General features: G+C 36.6%; 3 protein-coding genes across 7 annotated transcripts; 1 reads left to right on the forward strand and 2 right to left on the reverse strand.

Moving 5' to 3' along the window:
• Positions 1-1,652: 1,652 nt before the first annotated feature.
• Positions 1,653-16,305, reverse strand: LOC5514803 (eIF5-mimic protein 2). Its single transcript, XM_048724301.1, has 17 exons — positions 16,176-16,305; positions 10,569-10,640; positions 7,930-8,021; positions 7,019-7,112; positions 6,774-6,883; positions 6,272-6,337; positions 6,023-6,101; positions 5,721-5,777; positions 5,109-5,218; positions 4,376-4,462; positions 4,003-4,086; positions 3,671-3,736; positions 3,316-3,396; positions 2,965-3,036; positions 2,795-2,861; positions 2,401-2,523; positions 1,653-1,809 (listed from the first exon to the last, which is right to left on the reverse strand). Exons 2-17 carry the CDS (start codon positions 10,627-10,629, stop codon positions 1,772-1,774), a joined length of 1,287 nt encoding a protein of 428 aa, XP_048580258.1. The 5' UTR covers positions 10,630-10,640; positions 16,176-16,305; the 3' UTR covers positions 1,653-1,771.
• A 9-nt stretch (positions 16,306-16,314) lies between these two features.
• On the forward strand, positions 16,315-22,501 carry LOC5514849 (acyl-CoA-binding domain-containing protein 5A). 4 transcript variants are annotated; one of them, XM_001634914.3, is made up of 9 exons: positions 16,315-16,424; positions 16,517-16,551; positions 16,704-16,789; positions 17,313-17,385; positions 17,823-18,387; positions 20,043-20,627; positions 21,030-21,247; positions 21,714-21,839; positions 22,218-22,501. In XM_001634914.3, exons 1-9 carry the CDS (start codon positions 16,358-16,360, stop codon positions 22,233-22,235), a joined length of 1,773 nt encoding a protein of 590 aa, XP_001634964.2. In that variant the 5' UTR covers positions 16,315-16,357; the 3' UTR covers positions 22,236-22,501. The 4 variants fall into 4 exon arrangements, with proteins under 4 accessions (XP_001634964.2, XP_048580257.1, XP_032240369.2 ...); XM_048724300.1 differs by lacking the exon at positions 17,313-17,385 and having other exon boundaries at positions 16,339-16,424; XM_032384478.2 differs by lacking the exon at positions 16,704-16,789 and having other exon boundaries at positions 16,362-16,424.
• LOC5514804 lies at positions 22,266-27,173 on the reverse strand. 2 transcript variants are annotated; one of them, XM_032384481.2, is made up of 5 exons: positions 26,965-27,167; positions 26,650-26,779; positions 26,469-26,570; positions 25,832-26,028; positions 22,266-22,641 (listed from the first exon to the last, which is right to left on the reverse strand). In XM_032384481.2, exons 1-5 carry the CDS (start codon positions 27,062-27,064, stop codon positions 22,493-22,495), a joined length of 678 nt encoding a protein of 225 aa, XP_032240372.2. In that variant the 5' UTR covers positions 27,065-27,167; the 3' UTR covers positions 22,266-22,492. The 2 variants fall into 2 exon arrangements, with proteins under 2 accessions (XP_032240372.2, XP_001635018.3); XM_001634968.3 differs by lacking the exon at positions 26,469-26,570 and having other exon boundaries at positions 26,965-27,173.
• Between the last annotated feature and the right edge of the window lie 506 nt (positions 27,174-27,679).

The following is a 27,679-nucleotide window of genomic DNA, read 5'->3' on the forward strand; positions in this document are numbered from 1 at the left end:
TGCGCCGCGCTTCGTCTGGGAGAACAGGAGATATGACAACATCAACAGAACGCATCGTATTACCGTCACCTTTGCACTCGCTATTTCGCTACTTGACACGTTTTTTGTCACGCTACTTTGAGAGGGGTATTGCAGGTAAGAACGGGTGCAAACAACGTTTCTTATGATGTAGACGGCAGTGGCGGATCTATAGTTGTTTCAATAAATCTATGAAAATTTTCAAGCCCTCGAATGTTTGCCCCTAAGGTCGGTTCTATCAAACTCAAGGAAACATCCCTGGATCCGGCGGACACGTGAACTAAGAGGGTCGTCAATCTCTAAATGTATATTAGGGGGGATGACTTGCATTTGTGGTGCCCACAGGACCAAGAGGTTCGTCCGATCCCTAGGGGGGGTTTCAGGGGATGACTTGCATTTATGATTGACCAGAGAGCTAAGATCATGGACTTTCACTTTTCCAGAAAAGGAAACTATAATGATACTCAATACATTTACATTTATTTAAAAGCAGTATTAGTGCTATTTCCAAGCGTCCGCCTCGAATTAGCGCCCTTTCTAAGGCAAACAACATATATATTATCAATCAATCAATCATCAATCAATCGTTTTAATAAACCACTTGCAGTCGTAACTAAATTACAGGTTTGTCAGCAACATCAACTAATAGCAACTAATACAAGCAACACAATATTCATTGGTACTTTACAGTGATAAAATTGTTGAACCTATTAGTTCTGCCCGAGGAGGCGTGGCGCGACTTTGAACCAGCTCTGAGGTTGTACTTTAGGTCAGTCACCCCCGGCTCCTTAAGGATCCCGGACAGGAGACCGCGGGCTTTACAGCTGGTTACAAATTTCTTACAGGCCACCTCTCTTCTAAAACACAATGGTTCTAGTCTCGCTCGGGGTAGAGCTTCCTCATAAGTCACCCCAGGAAAGATGGTGCGCAGGGCCTTCCTCTGCACTGACTCCAGCAGCTCGCTGAGATAACCCGGCAGCGCGGCCCATGCTGGAGAGGCGTACTCGAGGGTTGAGCGTACAATGGAGCAGTATACTGTGACCAGGTCTTCGGAGGCGAGACCGCTCTTCTTCAGCACCCGAAGGCCGTAGAGACGCTTCATTGCTTTCTTGAATATGGTTTCGCAATGTAAATTCCATGACAGATCATCAGAGATGGAGACACCCAATAGCTTATAGCTTGAAACTCGCTCTATAACAAAACCGCCAATTAAGAGGGGGCTTAAAACCGTAGACTTATAATGCAAGAAATCGATTACCATTTCTTTACATTTCTTGGGGTTTAGTCGCATGCTTCGTTGTGTTGCGTAGCGACTGATGCCAGAAGCTACAATGCTACAACAAGCAATGACGTGCTTGTTGAAAAGGGTGGGGTATAACCCAACGGTGAGTTTGTTGAGGGGGGTGGGGTATAATCCAACTGGGGGTGTGTTGAGGAGGGTGGGGTATAACCCAACTGGGATCGTGTTGAGGGGGGTTGGGAATGACCTAAGTGTGTTGAGGTGGGGTATGACCCAAGTGTGTTAAGGGGGGTGGGGTATGACCCAACTGGGATCGTGTTGAGGTGGGTGGGTATAACACGACTGGAAGGGAGTGCATGGAAAAGAGCAAATTGTTATCACAATAAGGATCAAATTCAGGAAAAACCCTTTTATTAGATTAAATTCGGCTAGCACTTGTGGGAGGTATATGATCGTGCTTGCATTGCCTATCTTTAGCCACACACATATTGCATACATGGTTCTAATAGCAAACTAGTCCTCTTCTTCATCTTCTTCCTCGGACCCTGACTCTGTAAATAGATAAATAAATAGGAATAGTGTGTTAGTTACATGTCTTTTAATGTAAAATACCCTTTATCCTCGAGCTAGCAGGAGACGGTCTCAGCAAAGTTAATGTTATACCTCTGCTTATGTGCAGAGGGTATATAACACACGACATTGAAACTGACCATGGTTAGTGTCAATGCAGTGTCAGAGCAAATTTTAAGAAATAATATATATATTAAGAAATATACATTTATATATTAAGAAATATACAATGGCGCACAGAGTGCATTCTTTTATCAAACCTTGCCAGACCAAACGTAAGGAACAGGTCAAAGAAAGGGGGAAATAGGACATGACAAAAAAAACTTGACATGACGTTTCCAATAAGCTCATTTCACATCAAATAAGGCGGAAAATTCTCCTAAGTACTATGAGAGTAATATCAGACAAATTGTATCTTCTTTCTCCATCTCTTCAAAGTGTGCATGTTCAGGGTATTTCCATCATGTCGGGAAAAAGAGAATTGTTTTGGGTTATTGAACTGGGATTCACTGTCAGCTTAATCTTCCTTTAAACATCTAATGATCTGTGACTGATGTGGATGCCATACACACCTTCTTCAGCAGACTGGAGCCACTCTATCATCTTCTTCATCTGCTCCAGAAACATGCTCTTCCCTTTGGTTGAGTTTTCTCCTTTGTACCATGCAATGATGGAGTCTTCACTTAAAATGTCAGCTGTGTTCATAAGGGCAAAGTCAGTCAGAGAAAAAGACTACTACAGTAAAATCCCATGAGTAAAAAAACTTTTATTTTTTAAATGGAAAATCCCTACTCCAACAAGTAGGATTCTTGTATAGCTAAGTGATTCGGGAAATAAGAACCTGCTTTTTGTTTTTTAGTTTTTTTTTAAATTCATTTTTGGTTTTGTTTTAGGGGGTTGAAACCACCAATTTTTGTGGTTCTTAAATTTTAGGTCTTAACTTGCATAAAATGTAAAGAAACTTACTTTTGTAAAAGAGAAGAACGATTTTCTGGAACACTTTCATAAAGTTCATATTGTCATAACAATACTCCTGTGCAAATCATAAAATATATTAAGTAATCAACAAGTAAGATAATGCAATGCAAGAGCATTTTTTGTGATAAATGATTCAATGGTTCAAGACTAAATCAGACCTGAACTTTAATGAGGAGATTTTTCTCTGACTTGGCAGTAGTTGTGAAGGCTGCTAGTAAAGGTGCATACATCTAAAAACAAAAATCAGAAGAGTGCATATAAAAATAATATAAGGGATATTCGTGAAATAACAGTTAAAGATGGATACGCTATAGATTTACCTCCCGGCCCTTGGCTTTTCCTCTACTGCTACATCTTCAAAATTCTACGCGGGCACATACACAAGGGGGGTGCACAGGGTGTGTGGTGTGCACCCTCCCCCCTGGGCGGCCAAAACACATTCATATGATTCCTATGACTGTGCACCCCTCCTCAGCCAATCCTGGGTACGCGCCAGCCAAAAAACAAACCTTGAGATGGCGAAGTGCCTGCTCCGCTACCAGCTCCTCTTTCTTGTTCCACTCAACAGACTGCATGATCACTTTCCAAATCTAACCAAATAATTCTCTGTCCTTAACTGGTAGTAATATGACTTTATTTAAAATGAGGGTAGCATATAATAGCTATAAGATAATAAACTAGTGCCCATGTTTAAAATACATACAACTAGATTGTGAGAAATACATTAAAAACACTATTTCAAGAGCTATTAGGAATACGCCATGGATTAGTGTTCTGGAATCCAAATGAAACCAATTTTTTGTATTTAATCATTAATCAAAGGACATCTCCCCTGTTATAATAAAGACTTCCCAGCAAACTTACTAGAAAAACAACCTCTTCCTCCAAGAGATCAGCTTTTTTCATCTCCTCTTTACACGTTGAGATCATCTGTAATAAAAAAAAGTGTCTCAAATTTCTAGTAGTATCTGATTGTAAGAACCCCAGGTTTAAATTCTCACTCACCCACTCACTACCCATTTACCTCATATTTCCACTTAAATGGCAGGTATGATGTTATTCTGACATGCAAAATGAGTTCTCATTCTGCTGTTTTTTTGTTGTTTTTTTTTTGCATTTTAACAAAAGAATGAACACAACTGAATTTAACAGGAGATTTTTAGTCAAAGATAAGTAAAACACAAAAGAGTACTCACGTCCTTGACAGGAGTCTCTCCATTGAGCATTTCTTTCAGTTGTGTTTGCAGCTGGCGTCTTGTATTGGCAGTTTTTTGTGCTAACTGAAGATGGAAGACAAATTCATAAGTGGCAGTTAATTACCAAGTGAATATGAGGGTTTCTGCATTAACTTAAAACCATCTAAACAAAGTCACAGAGTAAAATAAATGCAATGAAATGAAATGCTTAGTCAAAAAAGTGGTGATAGAAGTAAATAAATTCGGTTGCGGTTACCCTGCTACTTGAGGCAAAGCCAATAAAATGAAATAAAATAAAAATAAAATGTAAGGTGGTGGTGGTGGGGTCTTGCACTATGGGGATATTCCACAATACCTTGATGACCTTATTTACCTGGAATGAAACCATTTTCTCCAGTCCATGTGCCTTGAAGTGTTTTTCAAAGTGCTCTACAGTTTGCTTGTTTGGAGGAAAGAACATCTGTAATAAAAGATTTTGTAAATATAAAAAAACAATCCACATGAGACAAAAATTAAAAGGACAAAAAAATGTGGAAGTCATAGAATAAAAACAAACCATGTAAGCCACAAAAGCTTAGTTTTATAAGCTCCTCCTTTTTAAGACATGTAAGAAATTTATCTATGTAGACTGCAAAGCTCCAAAATCACCCTCAAAATGGGGGGGGGACTTTTCTTTTCCAGTGATCAAATTTGATGACGGTCAAATTGGTGTCAGTATCACTCAGAATGTTTTTTTTTCAATCTAGAATGTGTGCAGTAAACAAGGGTACATTTGAACAGATAGAGTGTGTACTTCTTTTATTTACAAATTATTTTCCACTTGCCATTAGAAGCTGTGGTTAACTATTCAAACTTTCAAACCATCTACACAATTTATTTGTATGACTTTCTTAAATCATTGCTATTGATTTTTTACTACTGTACTTTTGTTTTGTACTTTATAAAAAGGTAAGTGGCTTTCATATTCTATCAAAAAATTATTGATTTTTTCTTTTATATTCCACTGATGTTGTAGAATTCTCAAACATATACTGTATAAATCAAACAGTCTGGATAAAGACCTGATACTGTAACTTAAATAGATTCTTCCAAAAATCATTTCTTACCATTAGTTTGTTCTCCAATTCTGCTTTCCTCAAATTGAGACTCAAATGATTGAAGTCCTTCTCATTAACCCAGGCCTGAAATAACTTAGTGATGAAGGCGAGACTGATCCCTAATAAAACAAACACAAATTCAACGTCTGTTGTAGCCGAGTGTGTGAGAGAGAAAAAAAGGAAAGAGATATGCATCCTAAGCACCCTAAATTGTAGGGTTATTTTCTGACAAAAATCCAATTACTTTGACATAGTCGTCATGAAAAGGAAAAAAGATAAAGGAAATAAAATGTTTGTGCACAAAATTTGTATTTTGTTTCACATAGATATGCACTATCTAACTATAAAACTTTAATGAAGAAACCTCATTTTGAAAACTTCAATTTTTATTTTATTTTGTGATCCACTGAAATGGGTAATGTCCAGTATCATTAAAACTTGACTAAAAAATATTTATGGCTTTATTCAAACTGGAGAAAGCATATCACTTTTTCCAAGTAAATGAACAACCGCCTGTAAATGTTGCATTTCTCCCTTATGAAATGGCTAACTGTACTAGCCACTCAATACACATGAAATGCTGTATAATATTATATACATTGGATACGTAGTGAGCCTTACCCTCTTTGGTGAGACTTTCACTAAGCAAACTGTTCAAGACCGCAGGAGAAGCCATACCTGACAAACAAAAGGAAAAACATTTTCCTTTCAGTTCACATATTCTTTTTTTTTAGAGGTCATGGTAACGAATCCTGCATTTGCTCAAAGTATGTTTTCAATGGCGCTGTATCGTGAAATACCGTGACCTTGGCCTTGAAAATAATGACCTCGGCCACGGTATTTCACAATACACACCCCCACCAGGCAAATAACCCCTATATCTGCAACATACTGCACAGATATTTGAAATTCATAGTGCATACCATTGGCAAGAACCACCCCGGTGGTAAAGGCAAGTTTTTCTCTCTCCTCATCTGTAAACCCTTTCAGAAACAGGAGGATCTGAAAGCCAAAGACAATCCTTCTAGTACAGCTTTGTGAATACAATCCAAGCAACATATAAATATTTGCACAACACCCAACATGATGTACACCTGCTCTGATCATTCTTTCTGCATTTTACATACTTACCTTAAGGAGTCGTTAAGTTAGAGCATTTTAATGCTACCAACCTTATTCATTTCTTCCTCATAGGATTTCTGCAGATACCGATATCGGCATATCAGCTTATTGTGCATCTATAAAAAAGTAGGTGCAAGTAGGTTATATAATTTGATAACAGCAGGAATGTGATATTAGGGAAAACAAGAACTTGATCTTTCATTTAGACACTTTTATAGATAGCAGAAATGTGAAATTAGGGAAAACAAGAACTTGATCTTTCATTTAGACACATTTTTAGATAGCAGGAATGTGATATTAGGGAAAGCAAGAACATGATATTTTATTAAGACACACTTTTAGATAGCAGGAATGTGATATTAGGGAAAACAAGAACATAATCTTTCATTTAGACACATTTTAGATAGCAGGAATGTGGGAAACAAGGGACAGATCTCACATTCAAACATAAGTTTATAGATTGTTTAATTAATATATGGTTCCTAGAGTCTTCCTGTAAATAACTTGTGGGTTCGAGATGAACAAGTATGAACTGTATGCATGTGCATGTACCTGCACATGTTTCCTCAATGTCTCATTGTCATTGTTTGCTTCGAATATGCAGATGTTGGTCTTGTAAGTAGAAGGATTAGGTCCATCTTCTACAATGCTACCACCAGGGGCTGAAAATCAAGTAGACAGGCCCATTTAAACTGCACTGCTCTAATTACGTCCAACAGGTTAAAATCATAACTGATTTCACAAATAAAAGCATTTTAATTCAACACAATCACGACTGTTTCAAATGTTATATTTACCCAAAATCCCGCCAGCAAAAAGAACATCGAAGAGAAACTCTCCATAGAGACGGTAGTTTAGTTTACCACCAGATGTGTCAAGAAATTTGGCAACCTGAACAAAAAACCATATTGAGATCTTCAATTATATGCATTAAAGACATATTTAGCAGGTTTTATAGAGTGGAAGAGAATTGTCTTAAAAGGCTTTTTTAAAGACATTTGACATATTCAATAAAAAAGGAAGCTCGCTGCAACAAAATATTAATATGTAGCATGTTCACAATGGAAAAAACACATTAAACATTACTTTTTCCAAAGAAAATGACAACTGCCTGTAAATGTGGCATTTCTCCCTTATGAAATGGCAAACTGAACTAGCCACTCAATACACATGAAATGCTTGGGTACTTTTACACAAGTAATAAGAGAAATAAGAAAACAATGCAATTGTTTCATAATAAATGGAAAGAAACAATTATCATAAAATGTATTATATGCAGATGATCTATTTGGTCTTGAAATTTTTGAGGTATGAATACCAAACAGCTTACGTGAAAACCTGTATTGTGGTTAATATGCATGCAAAAAAACCATTGTTATCAGTATCCTAGGGGTGGGACTTCCCCATTCACATAAGCTTATTAAGAAAATTAATTTCAAGCCTAAGGGATAGCAGAATGGATGGGGTCAATATCCGTTTTAAGCCTTAAGAAATAAAAAAAATTCACACAAAATCAAAGATAACTTAAGGCTTTCTATTGCACCTTTAAAAATCAGATATAGTATTTTTTTACATTTTCTAGACCTAACTGCACCCATCTTTATAATGGTGGCCATCAGATTTTCTTTTTCTCCTCAAGTTATCATAAACTCAATGAGGTTACAGAAGACGTCTTCACAACAGCAAAGGTAGAGTAAATAACTATTACCTGTTCTAAATCATAGCCTTTGTCATTAAGGTCATTAAGTCCAGATATTATAGCATCACGGAAGCCCAACGGGTGGTGTTTCTCCTTCTCGTCTGAAATACGAAGACAAAACATAATAACTACTGGGAATAACACCACATAATAACTACAAGACAAACACCACATGATAACTACAAGACAAACACCACATAATAACTACAAGACAAACACCACATAATAACTACAAGACAAACACCACATAATAACTACAAGACAAACACCACATAATAACTACAAGACAAACACCACATAATAACTACAAGACAAACACCACATAATAACTACAAGACAAACACCACATAATAACTACTGGACAAACACCACATAATAACTACAAGACAAACACCACATAATAACTACTGGACAAACACCACATAATAACTACAAGACAAACACCACATAATAACTACTGGACAAACACCACATAATAACTACAAGACAAACACCACATAATAACTACAAGACAAACACCACATAATAACTACAAGACAAACACCACATAATAACTACAAGACAAACACCACATAATAACTACAAGACAAACACCACATAATAACTACAAGACAAACACCACATAATAACTACAAGACAAACACCACATAATAACTACAAGACAAACACCACATAATAACTACAAGACAAACACCACATAATAACTACAAGACAAACACCACATAATAACTACAAGACAAACACCACATAATAACTACAAGACAAACACCACATAATAACTACAAGACAAACACCACATAATAACTACAAGACAAACACCACATAATAACTACAAGACAAACACCACATAATAACTACAAGACAAACACCACATAATAACTACAAGACAAACACCACATAATAACTACAAGACAAACACCACATAATAACTACAAGACAAACACCACATAATAACTACTGGACAAACACCACATAATAACTACAAGACAAACACCACATAATAACTACTGGACAAACACCACATAATAACTACAAGACAAACACCACATAATAACTACTGGACAAACACCACATAATAACTACAAGACAAACACCACATAATAACTACAAGACAAACACCACATAATAACTACAAGACAAACACCACATAATAACTACAAGACAAACACCACATAATAACTACAAGACAAACACCACATAATAACTACAAGACAAACACCACATAATAACTACAAGACAAACACCACATAATAACTACAAGACAAACACCACATAATAACTACAAGACAAACACCACATAATAACTACAAGACAAACACCACATAATAACTACAAGACAAACACCACATAATAACTACAAGACAAACACCACATAATAACTACAAGACAAACACCACATAATAACTACAAGACAAACACCACATAATAACTACAAGACAAACACCACATAATAACTACAAGACAAACACCACATAATAACTACAAGACAAACACCACATAATAACTACAAGACAAACACCACATAATAACTACAAGACAAACACCACATAATAACTACAAGACAAACACCACATGATAACTACAAGACAAACACCACATGATAACTACAAGACAAACACCACATAATAACTACAAGACAAACACCACATAATAACTACAAGACAAACACCACATAATAACTACAAGACAAACACCACATGATAACTACAAGACAAACACCACATGATAACTACAAGACAAACACCACATGATAACTACAAGACAAACACCACATAATAACTACAAGACAAACACCACATAATAACTACAAGACAAACACCACATAATAACTACAAGACAAACACCACATGATAACTACAAGACAAACACCACATGATAACTACAAGACAAACACCACATAATAACTACAAGACAAACACCACATAATAACTACAAGACAAACACCACATAATAACTACAAGACAAACACCACATAATAACTACAAGACAAACACCACATAATAACTACAAGACAAACACCACATAATAACTACAAGACAAACACCACATAATAACTACAAGACAAACACCACATAATAACTACAAGACAAACACCACATAATAACTACAAGACAAACACCACATAATAACTACAAGACAAACACCACATAATAACTACAAGACAAACACCACATAATAACTACAAGACAAACACCACATGATAACTACAAGACAAACACCACATGATAACTACAAGACAAACACCACATAATAACTACAAGACAAACACCACATGATAACTACAAGACAAACACCACATGATAACTACAAGACAAACACCACATAATAACTACAAGACAAACACCACATAATAACTACAAGACAAACACCACATAATAACTACAAGACAAACACCACATAATAACTACAAGACAAACACCACATAATAACTACAAGACAAACACCACATAATAACTACAAGACAAACACCACATGATAACTACAAGACAAACACCACATAATAACTACAAGACAAACACCACATAATAACTACTGGGAATAAGGACTAACAAAATAACAGGTTGATAAACTGTTATTATTTTAGAATGTAGACAAAACTGGAAGAATCAGAAAAAACACCATAAAAACAACAATATTTAGCAAAGTACCTCTTTTGCGGGTTTTGATCCGCTGACCACTGAGAGTAGGTTTCTGTTGCTTAAGACTCATAAAATATTTTGCTGCAAAGAAAAAAAATTGTTCAAGCTTTGACAAACCACAGTGATCCTAGTTCCTTATTCCTCAGTTCCTTGTCAGTTCCTAATCGGGGTCAGGGGGGTACTTAATACCTCATTCATCTGAGTAAAATCAACTAGTATCGATAGAAAGGCATTATAAATATGATTTATCAAACTATTTAAAGCAATTTTTGTGGATTCTAGACTAATGTCTAGTAGAGTCGTTTCTATGCAGATTTAGCGCTTACTTATTGCTAAATTATCAAACAGTAAACGTTTACTTTATACTTTTAGGTGCCAACATAATAAATGTTGTCAACGGTAAAGTCCATCTAAGTAGAAGTCACGCTCGGATCACATGCTTGGTAGTCATGCTAGCTACACCAATAACAAATAACTGCGCTACATATAAATTATGGATAGTAAAATAGAAACTGGACCTGAAGTGACTGGGATATAATTTGAATCATCATAAAAAAGAGGATTTTTTTTAAATTTATCAAAATTAATAGAGATTTCCATCATTTTTTTATACCAGCTTCTAATTCGTTTCTACTCGTGACCAGAAGTAGAAACTGGTTCCTAATTATAGGAAATATTTTCAAACATACTATGCACACCTTAATGTACAACACATAGTATAATACAACTGAGTAAAAAAACCAGGGGTACGAATTTGGATTTCTTTGTACAAATAGAAATGAGGTAGGAAAATTTTATTTTTTACTAAGTAGGAACTGATTACGGGTTGTTGCGTGATCTGAAACGCGTGTTTCGTAAATAGAATTCTTACTATTAGGAACCGGACTATAAAAAAAACTACACTGGAATTGACAGGAATCTATAAAATCACCCAAAAGAAGGGGAATTATTTGTTATTATTCATAGAGATTTGCATGATTTTAAGACCAGTTTCTAATTGGTTTCTACTGGTGACCCGAGGCAGAAACTGGTTCCTAATTATATAAAAAGCCACAACACATAGTAAGTAAAAAAAAATCACGGGTCGAATTTGGATTTGTTTGTACAAATAGGATTGCCTTTTGAATGTTTTGCACTAGTAACAACTCAAATAGAAATTTAGCATAAATCCACTAAATAGCTAAAAAATTGATGAAAAAAATAATGTTGGCATACTGCATTCCAGCCGTACTCTCCAATTCTATACAAAAAAATAGATAACTTAGATTTTTTTTGTTATTGAAAAATTACCCCCCCCCCCCCCCCCCCAACCATTAGGAACTGAGTAGGGACTAGGAGCCAAGAAGTTTTAGGAACCAGGATCACCGTTTACAAAAATCAATTTTTACAAAAAAATGATATTGTAAGCGAAATGATCCCAGGACCCAAAACGACCCGCAGGAGTCCCCGAAATGAAACCCAAGGAATTGTGGTAGTGGTCAAACAAAAGGAATGTGGAAGGATTGGCTTTCAGTTTTAAAAACATATAAAACATTTTTAGCATCATTTGTGTTACTATCAGTAAATTTAAATTAACTAAAACCATAGCATTAAGATCTTTTATATACGACTGCGCTGGAAATACAGTGGTTGAGTCAGAAATTGGGGTTGAATAACATTTTCCATGATAGTAATTTGAAGAACGAGGCGTAAATAAATCATTTATACATAACAAGCCATAAAAGAAAATCTCCACAGATAAGACATGCTGCTTTTCGTAGGAAGCATAATGTGTTAAGGTTATTTTAAGGTTATTTTTTGGCATGAAAGACGTATTATAAGATCATGCAGGGTTGGTGTATGGAAGACTACATAAAGGAAATTCAAAACTCACATAATATTGCTTTCAACAAAAAGCCACACCTCTTAATATTTTGCAACGGTAGTAAAAGGGTTATTCAAGTGCATTACTCAGTGTGCTTTTGCTATTCCATCAACTACACCACGTGTAGTTCTTACAACCCCACCTGCAAATGTAGAAGCCCATATCATGATTCCAATCATAGACAGTTTTACAGTGGGTTTTCCAAATAAAACTGATTTAAACACACATAACAGGACTTTTTACAGACCTCCTGTGTCATTATGGTAATGAATAATGGTTATTCAATGTATATGTTTGGTAGCCAATATGTTAAATATCAATGTTCTGAAAGCTTGTTATGTTTTTTTATGACATTATGTACAAATCAATTCAATTTCAAACAACTGTGGTAAGCCTCCTTTGGCAGTCATGCCTGGCTCTGTGAAGAATCAGGTGCATAAGCAACAGACAAGGGGGCACAGGGGTTTGCCAGCCCCCATACTTTTCATATTGTTGGTATAAAAATATGTGATAAAAATAGAAAAAAAAGATGAGAGAGTAATAATGCTGTATTCTTTGAAACATGTTTAGCATTTTAGAAGTATGAAAAAGTTGGTATTTTCTCAAGGAAGCACGCCCCTAGAGCCCCCTAAAACAGGGTGACTTTCTGTCTGAGCATGCGCATCACATCCCATGTCTAGGGCAGAGTAGGCAGATTCACTCACGATGTTTACAAAATGTTGAACTTTTGGACCCCAATTACAGTACCGCTCTCGAACATGTGGACATATGCTCGCGAAATTTTTCGCTAAATTCGCGAACACCGTTCGCGAATAGCTGATGTTAGAGAACACAGTGTTCGTGAACAGACCGGGACAAACCGTTTGACAAACGGGAACTCGTAACGTGTAACCGAAGACTTACAGTACTGATACTAACTTAATTAAAATACATACAGGAGTTCTGCAAGCGTTTCAAATTAATTGGTCGTGTAAAAGTCAGCTGAGAGCTATGGTTATCGTTAAAATCAGAAACAACAAATTCTGTTATAGTCTGATATGCCTTCAGTTCAATTATTTGTAGATGATCAAGACAAGACACTTTCAAGTTTGAGAAATAAAGACGATAAAGATGGCAGATGAAAGCCAAAGCATGCGAAGGATTCGATCGTGGATTTACGAGGGCAGACACAGGCAAAAAAGTTAGTTTCTTCTCAAAAGCTTGCCTCGAAGAGGGAAGAAATGTTGATCGCTTGATATTCTTCGAAGATTGTCGAATGTGACAACTGCTAGCGAATACTTTTGAACAGCGGGAAGCCATTTATTTAACAAATACTTGTATTACACACAGGATAATCAATTTGGGGAAGGAATGCCGATCGCTTGTTATTCTTGGATGACTTTCAAATGTGTGAAAACTGCTAGCGAAGAATTTTGAAATTCTATTTGACAAATACTTGTAATAAAAACGGGAGAAGGAATGCCGATCGCTTGATATCCTTTGAAGATTTTCGAATGTGTGAAAACTGCTAGCGAAGAATTATGAACATCGGAAAGCCATCTCTTTAACAAAGACTTGTATTAGACACGGGAGAATTTGTTTGGGGAAGTAATGCCGATCGCTTGATATTCTTCGATGATTTTCGAATGTGCTTTGCTTTGTCAAATAATGGCTTCCCGCTGTTCAAAAGTCTTCGCTAGCAGTTTTCACACATTCGAAAATCTTCGAAGAATATCAAGCGATCGGCATCCTTTCTCAAACTAATTATCCTGTGTTTATTGCATGTCTTTGTCAAATAATGGCTTCCCGCTGTTATTAAGTCTACGCTAGCAGTTTTCACACATTTCGAAAATCTTCGAAGAAAATCAAGCGATCGGCATTCCCTCCTCAAACTAATTCTCCCGTGCTTAGTACAAGTCTTTGCTCAGTACTATGCATATTGTATTGTACATTATGACATGTTGTTAATAAAATTCGTGACTGAAAAACAAATCTTGTTCAAGTTTGAGTATTTGCCTAGTGAATGAACAAGAGATCAGATTTTGTAGGAATTGATAATTTTGATTCAATGTGTTTGCAATATATTAAATCACAGGAATCTATCACGTTGATTAAGTTTGCGCAATACACAGAGGGTGTACCACAGGTTCTTACCTTGTAACATAAACACTGATATGTATACTGTATACATCCTTTAAAAGCATATATAACAAAATTGGATATCTAGCAGATTTTAGAGAAAATATCCAACGTTCTTTCAAATAGTCATATTACAAATTTAAGCAATTTGATTGTTTTAACTGTCATATGTACGTTAAAAACATTCTCACGCAGTTTATTTGCAGCTCTTGACATTTCCGGCTAAATTTGGTTGCAATCTGCATGAAATTGATTGAGAATTCATAGAAGTGAAGCTTTTTAAGAAAAAAAATCATTTTGAGAGCAAGATTTGGAATGTATTCAGAAATGCTTCAGTGATTCCCGGACAATAGTGAATTACGAACAACAATGGCACATTATTTTTAACCCGGGGTTACAAGTGGCCAGTTCAAGCGCATGCCCCTGCAAAAAGTCACCCTGTTGCCCCCTAATACAAGACATCATTGGTCCCAAAATTTGGTCTCAATCTCCTCCCACTTTTAGGACAGCTTGGCCACCCCAGCAAGTCAAATGCCAAAACAAACATTTGTGAAAGAGGTATTTAAACATTTCAGTTATTTACTTAGTCTTTATCAATAGATACATTCTTAAAGGATGTGAATCAGTCACTCATTTGTTTACACTCTTAACAAAAACACTGCAGTAATAAAGTGTAGGGTTTATCAGCTCTAATACAAAGACCGACATATTACATTTTCAACTAAGTTATTTGGTTAGTAGTTATGTACTTTTTTTTCTTTCAAATAAAATGACACTTCAGTGCATGCAAGGGGAACTAACAAGATAAATAAAGAGTTCTCCAGCCACTGGACTCGAATGTGACAAAAAAAATGTAGACCGAATAGAGAGAAACGTTTTTAGCTCTACCTTGCTTCCGGGAGTTTGGAATAAAACCTGTTCTATAAACCAGTTGTTTCCTTGTTGTTTGTTTTCGCAAAACCAAACCTACAGCAAAATGTGTTGCAGAAGAAAAGTTATATTAAATAAATATCCAACATTATATCAATGAAGATGAGAAAACAATACAGATTACTGTAGATGACGAAACGACGGAAAATCAGAGAAAAGCCAAGCTTGCGCTTTTCCTGTTAGGAAAACAGCAGGTTTGAAGCGGCAAACATTGCAAACGAATATCATTCAATTTATCTTAAGAATAGAGTTAAACATGTTGAATAATATAATGACCTTGTATTGAAATCAGTATTTACGTTACATCGCAATCAAGATCGCGTATATACCAAATTGTTCTGTGGATTATGTTTAATGCACTGAAATATACCGGCGAGTTGATGAGTTCGAACGAGGTGACATGACAGTCGCTCGGTCCAAAATCAATTTGAGATGCAATAAATAAGTTTCTACCCTGCGAAAACCTGTTGGTATCTAAAATCTCAAATAGTATAGATTATGATAATCGTTTTTCAAATAAAAAAAAGTACGTCTTTAGATGGATTTTCTTTGCGTGTTTTGAGAACAGATTTGAGTTTCGTCAAAGTCAGGTCATTGTGTATACGAGCTTACAGCTATTGACGGACTATTTCTCTCGCAATTTAATTGACATTACATGAAAATAATACCATTATTCGTAAAAGCTATAGCTGCCAAACTCTTACCTGGTAACTTTACTGAGAATTCGGCTAGAGAGTATGTCGATGTGTACGACAGAAGAGTGTTTCAGACAGTAACACGAGGCCGAGGGGAGGTTGCACGAGAGGGGGGACTGAACTCCACCAACAATTAGGTCACGTGCTTGCAAACGATATCACGTGACATCAAGGAAACTTTTAGAGACAAAATGGCGGACTCTGCTGAGCGTCGTTTCGAAGCAGCAATCAACGTTGTGAAATCTATGCCTAAAAAAGGTCAGTCGAAGAGATTACTAGGAACTCTACGTCCTATTGATATGTTTTACATTTTAAGCCCTCCTAAATATTAGTATTTCTCTCGTTTTTAGGGGCGTACCAGCCGTCCTATGACACCATGTTGAAGGTTTGTTGATTGTTAAATTTGCTATCTTTGCAGTTTTATTATGCAGTAGCACATCAGCACAGTCTAAAGATAAATTAACTTGATTTAACGCATCACCCTGAAATGTTTGTGATCTAGAACTGAAGGGGTCTCACGCTGTATTTTGTTGACAGTTCTATGGTTATTTCAAACAAGCCAAAGAAGGGGAATGCAGAGACACAAAGCCTGGGTTTTGGGATGTCATCAAAAAAGCAAAATGGTATTTGTTATTTCATGTGCTACTAATTAGAAAAATCAACTAGAGTACATTATCATGCATAATCATAAGATAAAAAATGGTTTTGGGCCTCGCTTTCAATCCTAGTACTATATTTGTCAAGAGCAAATGTCTTTGTAAAATTTTGACTCTGAACGGCAACTGCCTTCTTTCTAGCTGTGGCCCCATCCATATATAAATGCACCTAGCAGTCTCGCCTAAAGTACAACTGAATTGAAGGTGTTAAAGCCGCATTGTCACCAGTTTACTTCCGGTCGATTACCTAACAATATCCAATGATTGGAAAACGCGAAAAATATTTCAAAATATTGAAAGCAGTGTGTCTTGGAAGTTTCTTTGAGGATGTGCTTGATAATTTAGAGCGGATGGCCTGTTAAATATCTCGGATTCTAATAGATTCTTTTTTTTTTTTTTTACGGTTGAGGTTTCCGTCGGACCTCCGGAAATAAACTGGTGACAATGTGGCTTTAAGTTGCACCTTCTTGATTGACATGTATCCATATAGGGAGGCGTGGTCAGCACTTGGAGACTTACCTAAGCAAGATGCTATGGAATGCTATGTCAATGAAGTGAAAAAGGTCAGAATGTTCACATTCAGGGTATTGAGGCTGTGTCAACCTCTTTGCAAAATGAGGAGCTTGGCTTAACCTGGATATATGTTTGCACATGTAACTTGGGATGTGTTTCCTTAAAGTCTCTTAGTTTATTCACCACCAAAAGCATATAGCTAGCAACAAATTTTGAAGCCTGCAACACAAAAATACAGGTTTTTCAGGTTCTCGTAAGTTTCTCAAGTATACATGTTGGACGCAACATGCATGTATAATGACCATGGACCAATGCATTCCTAATTACTCTGATCTGGCTCATGACCTGTTTCTACAGAAAAATCACTATGTGAACAATTAGTCTCCCAATATGAAATATGTTTTACTTATTCTACTTTACTTTATTTGATAATTTTTTTGCAAAAAATAACTCTTGCTCCATCTAAATTAAATGATTTTTTTGATAGGTAATGGAAGAAATCCCAGAGAATGAAGAAATGGCAGACTTTAGTCTTGTTCTGAAAGAATTTTATGAAACTGTATATGAACCTGTGGGAGAGGATCCTCCACCAATGCTAAGAATCTTTAAAAAAGATGACACTTTGATAAACTCTGGTGATTTCACAGCCAACTCAATAAATGATCAAGAGCAAGGCAATATGGAAGGTGATGAATCAATACCAAATGGACTACAGCTTATCTCAGATAAGCATTCAAATGAACAACATCTGATATCAGGGCTGGTTAATGGGAACAGAGACAAACTGTCCAATGTTGATGGTATTTCTGTTCCTATGAAAGCCATTGGTACCAATCATGAATATACAACCACTGATACCTCTGACAGGGGTGCTCTGAATGAGGAGGAAACATCAGATGGAGCTGATTGTCAAATTGTACCAGCAACTGATATATCAGTGGAGGAGCCCCAACCTTTGTACATATTTGAAATTGGATCTAAGGGAAGACCAACTGAGAGCAATGACAGTGGATTTCAAAGTGACCAACATGGAAGAGAAATTGCCACCAATGGTACAGTATCAAATGATTGATTGGTTTCAACCCAATGGTGTAGCGCATTTTGTGTAGCACAATATTTCTTTATTAAGTCAAATTTTTAACAGAATATCATCGTCTTTACCTGTAGCCTACTTGTAGACTTTGATAGTTTTTCTGGCACGAAAACCCCGAAAACACGAAGTTTGCATACCATGGCCGCCATCTTGGATAACACGATCCGCAGGGGGAGGGGGAGAAAAATGTGCGGCGTAGGGGGAGGGGGAGAAAAGAATGCCTACAGGATGTCTAGCCTTTTCCGTTCAGAGATTTCAAACTTTGTCTGTATACGGATGAAGCGATCTGATTGGCTTATGCCATCACTCATCACTCCATAGCTTTATCACATTCACACTTTCAGTGCTGATTATATGTAGCGATAACCGAGGAAGCGACCGGAAAAGCTCTAAACATTCTTCGTTCGAAAGGCAAATTCGTTATTTTAAGACGAGCATAAGGCAGCTTTGAAAGCCTTGTTAGAAGACAAAGATGTGATGGCTGTGTTCCCAAAAGGGTTCTGTAAAAGCATGATTTTTACCGTTTCTGAGATTGCCTCTCGAGAGAAACATCACAAAAACTCTTCCGTTTTAAGTAATATGCTCACTAAGAGCATAATCAACTGCTGCAGCAGACTAGTGGTATTCTTGAAGATTTAGGAACCGCCGGCGTTTATCTACTGTTTGGCTACGGTTCATTATTTCTATTCTTGTTTGTGAATGCGACTTTTAATTCGAAATTAAAATGTATGTGTTCTTCTAATAATCCTTCCGCGTGGCTTGCAGACCCGCTCCGTTAAGTTTGTTGCACAAAGCACAGAAACCCAAATTCCTCACCAACTCCCGGCGAGGGATTTCTTGTCGTAATATTCTTGTGTTCTTGCAGACTCTGTATAAGTTTTCCCACGATGGCCTACCAAAGGTCTGTATTTAATTGAAAATTTAAACAGGCAAAGCCCACAACAGTCGTTTGCAAGTAATTCATCATTCTTAGGTGCTATTTTTACGTTTTAGGGGAGATTAGCTACATCTTGCATTATTTAGAGTGGTTTTCAAAAACCAGTGAAATACTATTTAGTTTATTAAGTACTTATACACTGTGATGTCTTTGTTCTCTGTTTTTCTGCTTTGAGTATTAGACTTTAACAATTACATTTTGTTGCACAGGATTTTGAAAACATCTACTACCTTTGTGCAGCGCTAAGATTTTAGCTCTATCTACATGGGTTTGTTTTGAATTCGAGAATCAAATCTGATAACCGACAACAATTATGTGACATGTTATTTAGCTGTCAACTTTCTGTCACGTGTTATATTAGGGGCGTTGAACGAAAAAGGCGAGACATCCTGTAGGCGTTCTTTTCCCCCTCCCCGCACTTTTTTTCTCCCCCTCCCCCTGCGAAGCGCGTTACCCAAGATGGCGGCCATGGGGTTTTCGTGGCGGAAAAACTATCAAAGCCTACAAGTAGGATACTTTTCTGTGTGTGTGTGTTGTGTTTGCAAAAAAAAAAAAAAAAAAAAAAAAAAAACAAACACCAAAGTGCAAGTTATCTACTTTTGGGAAAACCAGGCATGTAACAGTTAATTGAAAATTGTAGTAACCATGACAAATCATAGTGTATTGTTTTCTACCAGAGACAGTTCCAGAACTGAAGCCACAAAGGTCTGATGTTGCACTTTATGACTATCAAGGTGTGATTACAAGCGATGAAAGTGATGAAGAATTCTGTGACTCCCTAGATCCAGAGCATCTGAGCAACCTTCAGAATGGTCACTCTGATGTTGGTGTAACCAACATCACAGAAATAAAAGAATTGGATTCGTCAAATGGTTCATCAGCCCTCTCATCTAACTCCCCATTGACTGATTCAGAGGATTCTAGATTTGACATTCCGGTCACTGCAACAGCTAGTCTACTAACAAGTACTCCATTTACTACTAAGCATGCAGCTCATGTAACTTTTGCAGACCAAGTTGGGTTTAATGAAGATAACCTTACAGAGAAAGAAATGATGAGAAATGGTTACCCAGTTACAAGGCAAGATTTAAAAAACAATGGGAACGTTGTTCATAATGTAAATGGGATGCTAAAGGCAACTGGAGGTATACCTAAACAGAGGGGTGGAGGAACCAGTCCTTCTAGACAGTTCAACAAACAAGCTGACAACCAACAACAACAACAACAACAGGGACAGCAGTCCAAGGCCGTCAGGAATCCAGGTATGGGAAGCTTTTGATTAGTTCAATATAAGGGTGCTATATTTAAGTGAGCAGCCAAAGAATTTGGGCTTTTACTGTAGATTACTTTAATTCAATGGTATAGGAAGGCATTTCGTGAATGAGAGTATGCGAGTAAGTAAAGTATAGATGTAAAGTATAGTATGTAAATATACTATGTGAATTCAATATGTATAGAAAAGCATGTTGTAAATGAGAGTATTACATACATACTTTTCACCCTCCCATGCTAGTACGATGTAAAGTATAGTATGTAGAAGTATTATGTGAATTTCATGGTATAGAAAAACATGTCATAAATATATTACACACTTTTCACCCACCCACCTTAGTATATATAATATTAATGTGAACTTTAATGCCATTTTATTATTACTTTCCAAGGAGCTGTGGCAAAAGGGGGAAAGCCAAATCTCCAAAGGTTAAAAGACTACAGTGACAGCGACAGTGATGATGATGAGAAGAACGAGAGCATGACATCATCTGTTGACAGAGATGAAATCAATGAGAGAATACTAGCTGCCCTAGAAGGCCTCCAAAGGGACATGCAGCATGTTCTCAGGCAATTACAAGATATGGAGCACCGTACATCTAACACAAATGTAAGGCTTTTGATTAACTATGGCTGTTGTCTGATAAAAGGATTCAGTTTCACTGTCTTGCTTGCTCACTCACTGTTTGATTCATAATAGAAGATAAACAAAAATGCAATGAAAAATATAACTTTAAATATCTCAAAATCTGACATTCAGATTTTTTTAAAACTTCAAATATGTAGAGGCAAACGTTATAAGTTTTGTCCAAGGGGTATGGCTTTAAAATAATTTTCTTCAAATAGTATGTATTTGCAAAAATCTAAAAGCACATCACCCTTTGTTTCGTCGCTATGGTAAATCAAACAACAACAGCTCATATATTTTCCAAAAATTCAATCCTTACTTGATAAATGGACTTAATTTTAAATTCCAAGCTCTGCGCAAACAGAAACTGTAGCCCTTTAAACATGAGCGGTATATCAACTAGAAAACTGCAGGGAGCTTCCTTAAATGGTAATTATTTTCTCTTTAGGACACATCTTTAATTAACAGAGCCCAGCAGTGGTGGAAGCAGTACATCCCGTCCAAAACAGTATTGTTTCTGGTATTGTGGCCATTCGTTATCAACATCTTATTTCATTACTACAGAAAGCGGAGGGTAAGTTAACCTTTCTATTTGAATCAGCTAAGTACTGCAAACAAGCATTTCAACTTTTGCCAGTTTTTGCCAGTGCCATAATGAATAGATTTTTCCCAGTTGCTTCACTCATCTGTTCCCCCTTCTTTATTATCATTTGTTTCTATTTGTAATGTGAAAGGAGAACCAAAATGCAGTATTAACCCCTGAATGAGACTCTTTCTAATGAAAATAAGGTTTCATCTTACACATACCGTGCCCTAGTGCCCTAGTGCAGTATGGCTGTGTCATCAGCTTTCTCAATAAATCTGTTCCTTCCATCCGTAGATACGGCACAGCTCAACGTGCCCCTCTGAATCTGCTAATGAAAACGTTTTTTTTCTTTTCTTTTGTTTTCAGATTCTAAAGAAAACCTGAAATAATCAGAAGAATCATAATAATATTTGATACTGTTTTAAAGTATTTTTATTGTCCATATAACAACATTGAAAGGTCAAACCTTTATCAAGTTTAGACAATTAGAATTAATGTTTTTAAAAAACATGAAAACATATTCAAAATTTACACATGCATTATTCTTTATGTAAAGTAATGCACTGACAATATATCCATAGCAGTTGTCTTCATATTTTTTATGAATATTTTCCATTTAAATCACAAATTTAATAAACATATTAAGCAGATGTGAGTGATTTGTTTTTCTCAAAAAAGTGTTTGATTCTTTGGGCTATATTTTGGTCCAAGGTGCAACCTATAATATCTTCTTCACACGCTGTTGCAATGTTTGCAATGGACTTGCAGCCTTGCTGGAGGACAAAGCACTGTAAAGGATTGTCAAGAGAAATCTTATGTTTGTCAACTGAGAAAAACAGGTTTTACATTCAAATGACAAAAACATTGTCCCAAACACGAAACATGTTGGCCATTTTTCTCGTTTTTCCTCAAAAAAGATTTAAATAATAAATAAGAGACCAAAAAAATAGGGGTGAGCTAACTAGAAAATGAAAATAAAAATCATTTAATGATACAGGAAATTGACGATAAGTTGGAGGATAGCGACTTGATTCACGCTAGGTTTTTTTTTTTACTTTGCCTAGAATGTTTTTACTCTTGCTCTTAAAAAAGGTGAGACTGTGCTCGGTACTTCACTTTATTCCTTTAGGATTCCTTTATCTTATGATCAGTCTGAATGTCTTCTTCACTAACCAACACTCATGATTGTAAACTGCGTGGAGCAGTCCGTATGTTCACACTGACGAGTAGTGCACTTTACAAATGCTACTGACGGAGATAGGCGCGATATCGAACATTATCACTGATATCTGATATTGAGATTAGGATATCATTGTTTTCCTCTAATTATATGCTATTAGATAGTGGTAAGACCCCTTTCCTCTCCTTTCCTCATCCCTCGATATTGTGATATTATCGGAGATTATCTTATTTAATCTACTAGATGTCTATTTAGATACCCTCTTTCCCTCTGCTGGACCCTCAATATTGTGATATTATCAGAGATTATCTTATCATCATCTACTAGATATGTCTATTTAGATACCTTCCTTCCATCTGCTGGACCCCTCGATATTGTGATACTATCGGAGATTATCTTATTAGAATCTACTAGATATCTATTTAGATACCCTCTTTTCTTCTGCCGGACCCCTCGATATTGTAATATTATCGGATATTATCTTATTAGAATCTACTAGATGTCTATTTAGATCCTTTCCTTCCATCTGCTCTACCCCTCGATATTGTGATATTATTGTGATATTATCGGAGATTATCTTATTAGAATGTACTAGATGTCTATTTAGATCCTCTTCTTTCTTCTGCTCTACCCCTCGATATTGTGATATTATCGGAGATTATCTTATTAGAATGTACTAGATGTCTATTTTAATCCTCTCCTTCCATCTGCTCTACCCCTCGATATTGTGATATTATCGGAGATTATCTTTTTAGAATCTACTAGATGTCTATTTGGATCCTCTCCTTCCATCTGCTCTACCCCTCGATATTGTGATATTATCGGAGATTATCTTATTAGAATCTATTAGATGTCTATTTTAATCCTCTCCTTCCATCTGCTCTACCCCTCGATATTGTGATATTATCTGATATTATCTTATTAGAATCTACTAGATATCTATAGAGATTCCTTTGTCCTCTCTGCTGGACCCCTCGATATTATCGGATATTCGACTACAAAATCAATGTGACTGTCACGTTTGTAGAACGAGTATATATGTGATATTTATGATATTATCGAGCCATGGGATGCAATAATCAAGGTTCAACTCAGCAGTTCTAAAGTTATAGTACCTGATATATATCAGTAATTAGATGGACTATCTATGTGTAAATCTTGTGCAATAATCTAGGTTCAACATGGCAGTTCTAAGGGTATAAGATCTGATATATATCAGAAATTAGATTTGTGAGCTTTGTTATAATATCGACTAAATATCTGATACTAGAACCCTGTGAAAAAATATCTGATTCATATCCGATTTTAGATCAGTGATAAATATCGTATAAATATCAAAGTGCCAGAAAAGTTCGATATCGCGCCTTTATGGTGGACGGGGATGAGGAAAGAGGGGCAAGGAATATGGAATTGTAACTGGTAAACAATGAAGAAAAAAAAATTCGAGGACATGACCGGGAATCGAACCTCGTCCAGATCCGGTAAAATAAGAAAAATTAGACCATACTTCCAGACATGTGCTGAAACACCGTATGGCAGCATAAAGCTTTACGGCTAAGCTGCAGATTTCGGCCCCAGCACCGCTATCTAGCGAACTGTACAACACAAAGGAACCTGAGGTACCCGCGCATTAATGGGGAGGCAATAACCAGGATCCCAGCCCTGTCTTAGTCGGTTACGCCACGCACAGTTCACTGAGATATACAGTGAAAAATATCGGGGTCTTTTTCACGCTTGTGTCTCTTGGGAATAGGTGTGTTGCTATAGTAATGTAGTGATGCCGTCATCATGTGCAGCACACTACGACCTAGGTCTACATTGCTGCCTTTAGCCTTTGTTCTTCTTTGTCCATTCATGCACGTGCATATGACATTTTTTGTACACAGAACAACAAAAGCAAGCTACGATGTTTAACAATCTAGGATGTTTTGTTTCTTAGGTTTTTGAAAATACTGTAATTAAACCTCTCTTAAGCTACTTTCTAATTTTTGGAAGCATTTTCGGTTTTAGAGTTCATATTTTCCTTGGCACAGGCATCGGGTTAGGGGGTCTGAAACCTAAATATAGTCCAAGAATCATAAATCATGCGATTTGAAGTGTAGAGTCACACACGCTGTAACGACGCACAAAATATTACCAGATCTGAAATTCAATTCTGATTTCCTAAGAATCGCAAAACATGGTGCTTTAAAAATATAAAATACACCCAAAATCTAGGGAAGACCTTTCACAATCAAGCATTCGTTTAACATACATTCTCGTTTTTCGGCCACGGCCAGTAAATATTCCTCGCTCAACATAGCTCCCCATTGGCATTGCTTATCCCTTTTCGGATATTTCATTAATACAGATATAACGCTTACTACGATATTCAATATGGATAAAAAGATAAAGACAGGGGGCAACGAAGAATTCTAAAGGAAAAATGTGAAGTACCGATTACAAGCTCACTGTTTTATCCCGGGTACACACAAAAAAGACAAAATGCTTGCTCACCCTTGCTTCTGGAAGCAAGAGTAAAAAAAACGCAACCCCGTCCCTATTCCAGGCAGCATATGGTTTTTTTTCAGGTTTTAGAAAAGTTACAATCGCACCCCCACAAAAAGAGGGGAAGGGAGAAGGGGCCTAAAGCCCCATCTGCGCGACAACTGAAAAAATATAGAGAGCCAAATAGAAAAAAAATACAGTCACTGGATAAACTTTCCTCAACATTTATGATAAAAACATGTTGGATTGTAATTCCCCTAGCATCCTTAAGCAAAGCTATGAGAACTTATTGCCATGTTCAGGAAAAGGATATGGTGAGAATTTAGACCCAGATTTGAGAGGATGTCAAGTATAACACCATCGCTGACGGTTGCTGACTTCAACTTCTGCAGTCTTTCTTTAACAACACAGTTTAGTGGCTTGCATGTTATCTTTGCAATGTTCAGCATGCTTTCAGCACATTCTTTCGGACTACATGCTAGTAGGAATCCCAACTTTTCTTCAAGAAACCTACACGAAAGGAAAAAGTTTAGCAATCTTACAATAAAACAGACTAACATTTTGGCCTGTTGTTGACTTTTCAGAGGTTTGCCTTATGTCCGGTCCCATTAGACGTTTTTTCTTTTAAGTTGTTGTTGTTTTTCTCATAGAAATTGGGCAATACATTCTTTTTGTTTTATAAGAATCTTTTTTATAAGAACGTCCAGCCTGAGAGTTCATGCTAAGAACATGCCAAGGCTCAGAGAGCAGCAAAACATTGCTTTGTTAGTCCGATGCGTTCTAAAATACTGAACCAAATGGTGTTCATGAAAAAAAACTTTTAAATTCTACCTTAAAATGCTAAAAAAAGAACGACCAAGACTCAACTGAAAATTAGATGTTTTTATAGATAAAGAAAGAGTGTAGATAATAAGAAAAATAAGTTAATGTAGGATATAATTGTAAACTACCGATTTTGCAACTCCAGTATGATGTGGTATTCTCGTTTCGACATCGAAGGATTCATAGCAAACACATAACAATGTCGATGTATTTGTCGTAGTTTCTTGATTCTGACATAACAAAGAAAAATAAAACAAATTAAGCATGCGGTAACGCTAGAAGAACTGTAAGTTCTGCTCCAATCCTTACCGGTGTACTACCTCCTGATCCACGTTAGACTTGCCGTCAATTTGGGCTGTAATCTCATCGAGTCGGAGAAGAAAAAACGCCACAGAAGACAAAGGAAAAATCACCACGTCTTTTCCGTTGCTTTTTGAAACTGCAAAACAAATTTTAAGGACCATTTTGATAGAACCATTTGGCTATCAACACAGTAATGTTTGGGTTGAGTGTCTTTTTTTTTTCGTGTGCTCGGTAAACCAAACTTTGTTGATTTGACGTTTTGATTTGCAGAACAAACTCAACAACAATTGTTTTTGTTATATCACTAGTTCTTACCCTTACCTCTAACTTTGTAGTTATGGCTTTGAAAAATACTCCTCAACTCGCTATCAGCTAACGAGTAATTTATTATAATCGGCCATGAAGGTTCAGCCGCCGCCATGTTTATCTATTTTATTTGCTAAACCACTCATCCTCCTACCCAGAAGGCCTTGTATCGGCTTGCAGTCCTGAGGACGCGCCGCACGCCACGAAAGTCTCAAATCGAGTCATTCACTTCGTATTAGCCCCCCCCCTCCCCCATCTAAGGCGCAAAATAAGTAAATAAAATAAGCGCCAAGCACCCTCCCACTTCGATAAAATCCATAAAGTGCGATTCGTTGCGCTCTAGTTGGTGGTTTAAAAAAAACGGCCACGTGACTTTTTGGGAGTAAAATTCAAGCCAAAATAAACACAGAATAAATAAATGTGTGAGAGCGACAAAAAAAATAAAATCTTTCAATGAGAATAAGCCCAAATCTTTCAACGAAAATAATCCCTCTTTGACGTAGAAGCTTTCTGGCTGATTCGTGAGCTTTAAATAAATTGCTTTGGGTTGTTGTTATTTTGCCGCCATAAAAGCCGGAGCGAGGCGCGCGCGCGTTTGCTCTCCAACAAAAGTCACGTGATCTGATTATCATGTTTTTGGGAAGTTACCGAGGTCGTTCCAGATATTAGAAGTCAGTCAGTCAGTCAGTTAATCCTAGCTACCTCTGTAAAGGTACAGGAGTCAAAACAT

The sequence above is a fragment of the Nematostella vectensis genome, chromosome 2 (assembly GCF_932526225.1).
Source record: "Nematostella vectensis chromosome 2, jaNemVect1.1, whole genome shotgun sequence".
Classification (NCBI taxonomy): Eukaryota; Metazoa; Cnidaria; class Anthozoa; order Actiniaria; family Edwardsiidae; genus Nematostella; species Nematostella vectensis.

Excerpts from the sequence above, each read along its gene's own strand:
- LOC5514803 (XM_048724301.1), bottom strand. The coding sequence starts at position 10,629 with ATGAGTCTTAAGCAACAGAAACCTACTCTCAGTGGTCAGCGGATCAAA. Across the intron at positions 7,113-7,929 it reads AAGGCTATGATTTAGAACAG|GTTGCCAAATTTCTTGACAC; the intron begins GTAATAGTTATT and ends TTTTTTGTTCAG. Across the intron at positions 5,219-5,720 it reads TGAAAGTCTCACCAAAGAGG|GGATCAGTCTCGCCTTCATC; the intron begins GTAAGGCTCACT and ends TTGTTTTATTAG.
- LOC5514849 (XM_001634914.3), top strand. The coding sequence starts at position 16,358 with ATGGCGGACTCTGCTGAGCGTCGTTTCGAAGCAGCAATCAACGTTGTG. Across the intron at positions 16,552-16,703 it reads CCTATGACACCATGTTGAAG|TTCTATGGTTATTTCAAACA; the intron begins GTTTGTTGATTG and ends TTTTGTTGACAG. Across the intron at positions 20,628-21,029 it reads CAAGGCCGTCAGGAATCCAG|GAGCTGTGGCAAAAGGGGGA; the intron begins GTATGGGAAGCT and ends TTACTTTCCAAG.
- LOC5514804 (XM_032384481.2), bottom strand. The coding sequence starts at position 27,064 with ATGGCGGCGGCTGAACCTTCATGGCCGATTATAATAAATTACTCGTTA. Across the intron at positions 26,571-26,649 it reads GATCAGGAGGTAGTACACCG|AATCAAGAAACTACGACAAA; the intron begins GTAAGGATTGGA and ends TTGTTATGTCAG. Across the intron at positions 22,642-25,831 it reads TCTGGGTCTAAATTCTCACC|AGTGCTTTGTCCTCCAGCAA; the intron begins ATATCCTTTTCC and ends ACAATCCTTTAC.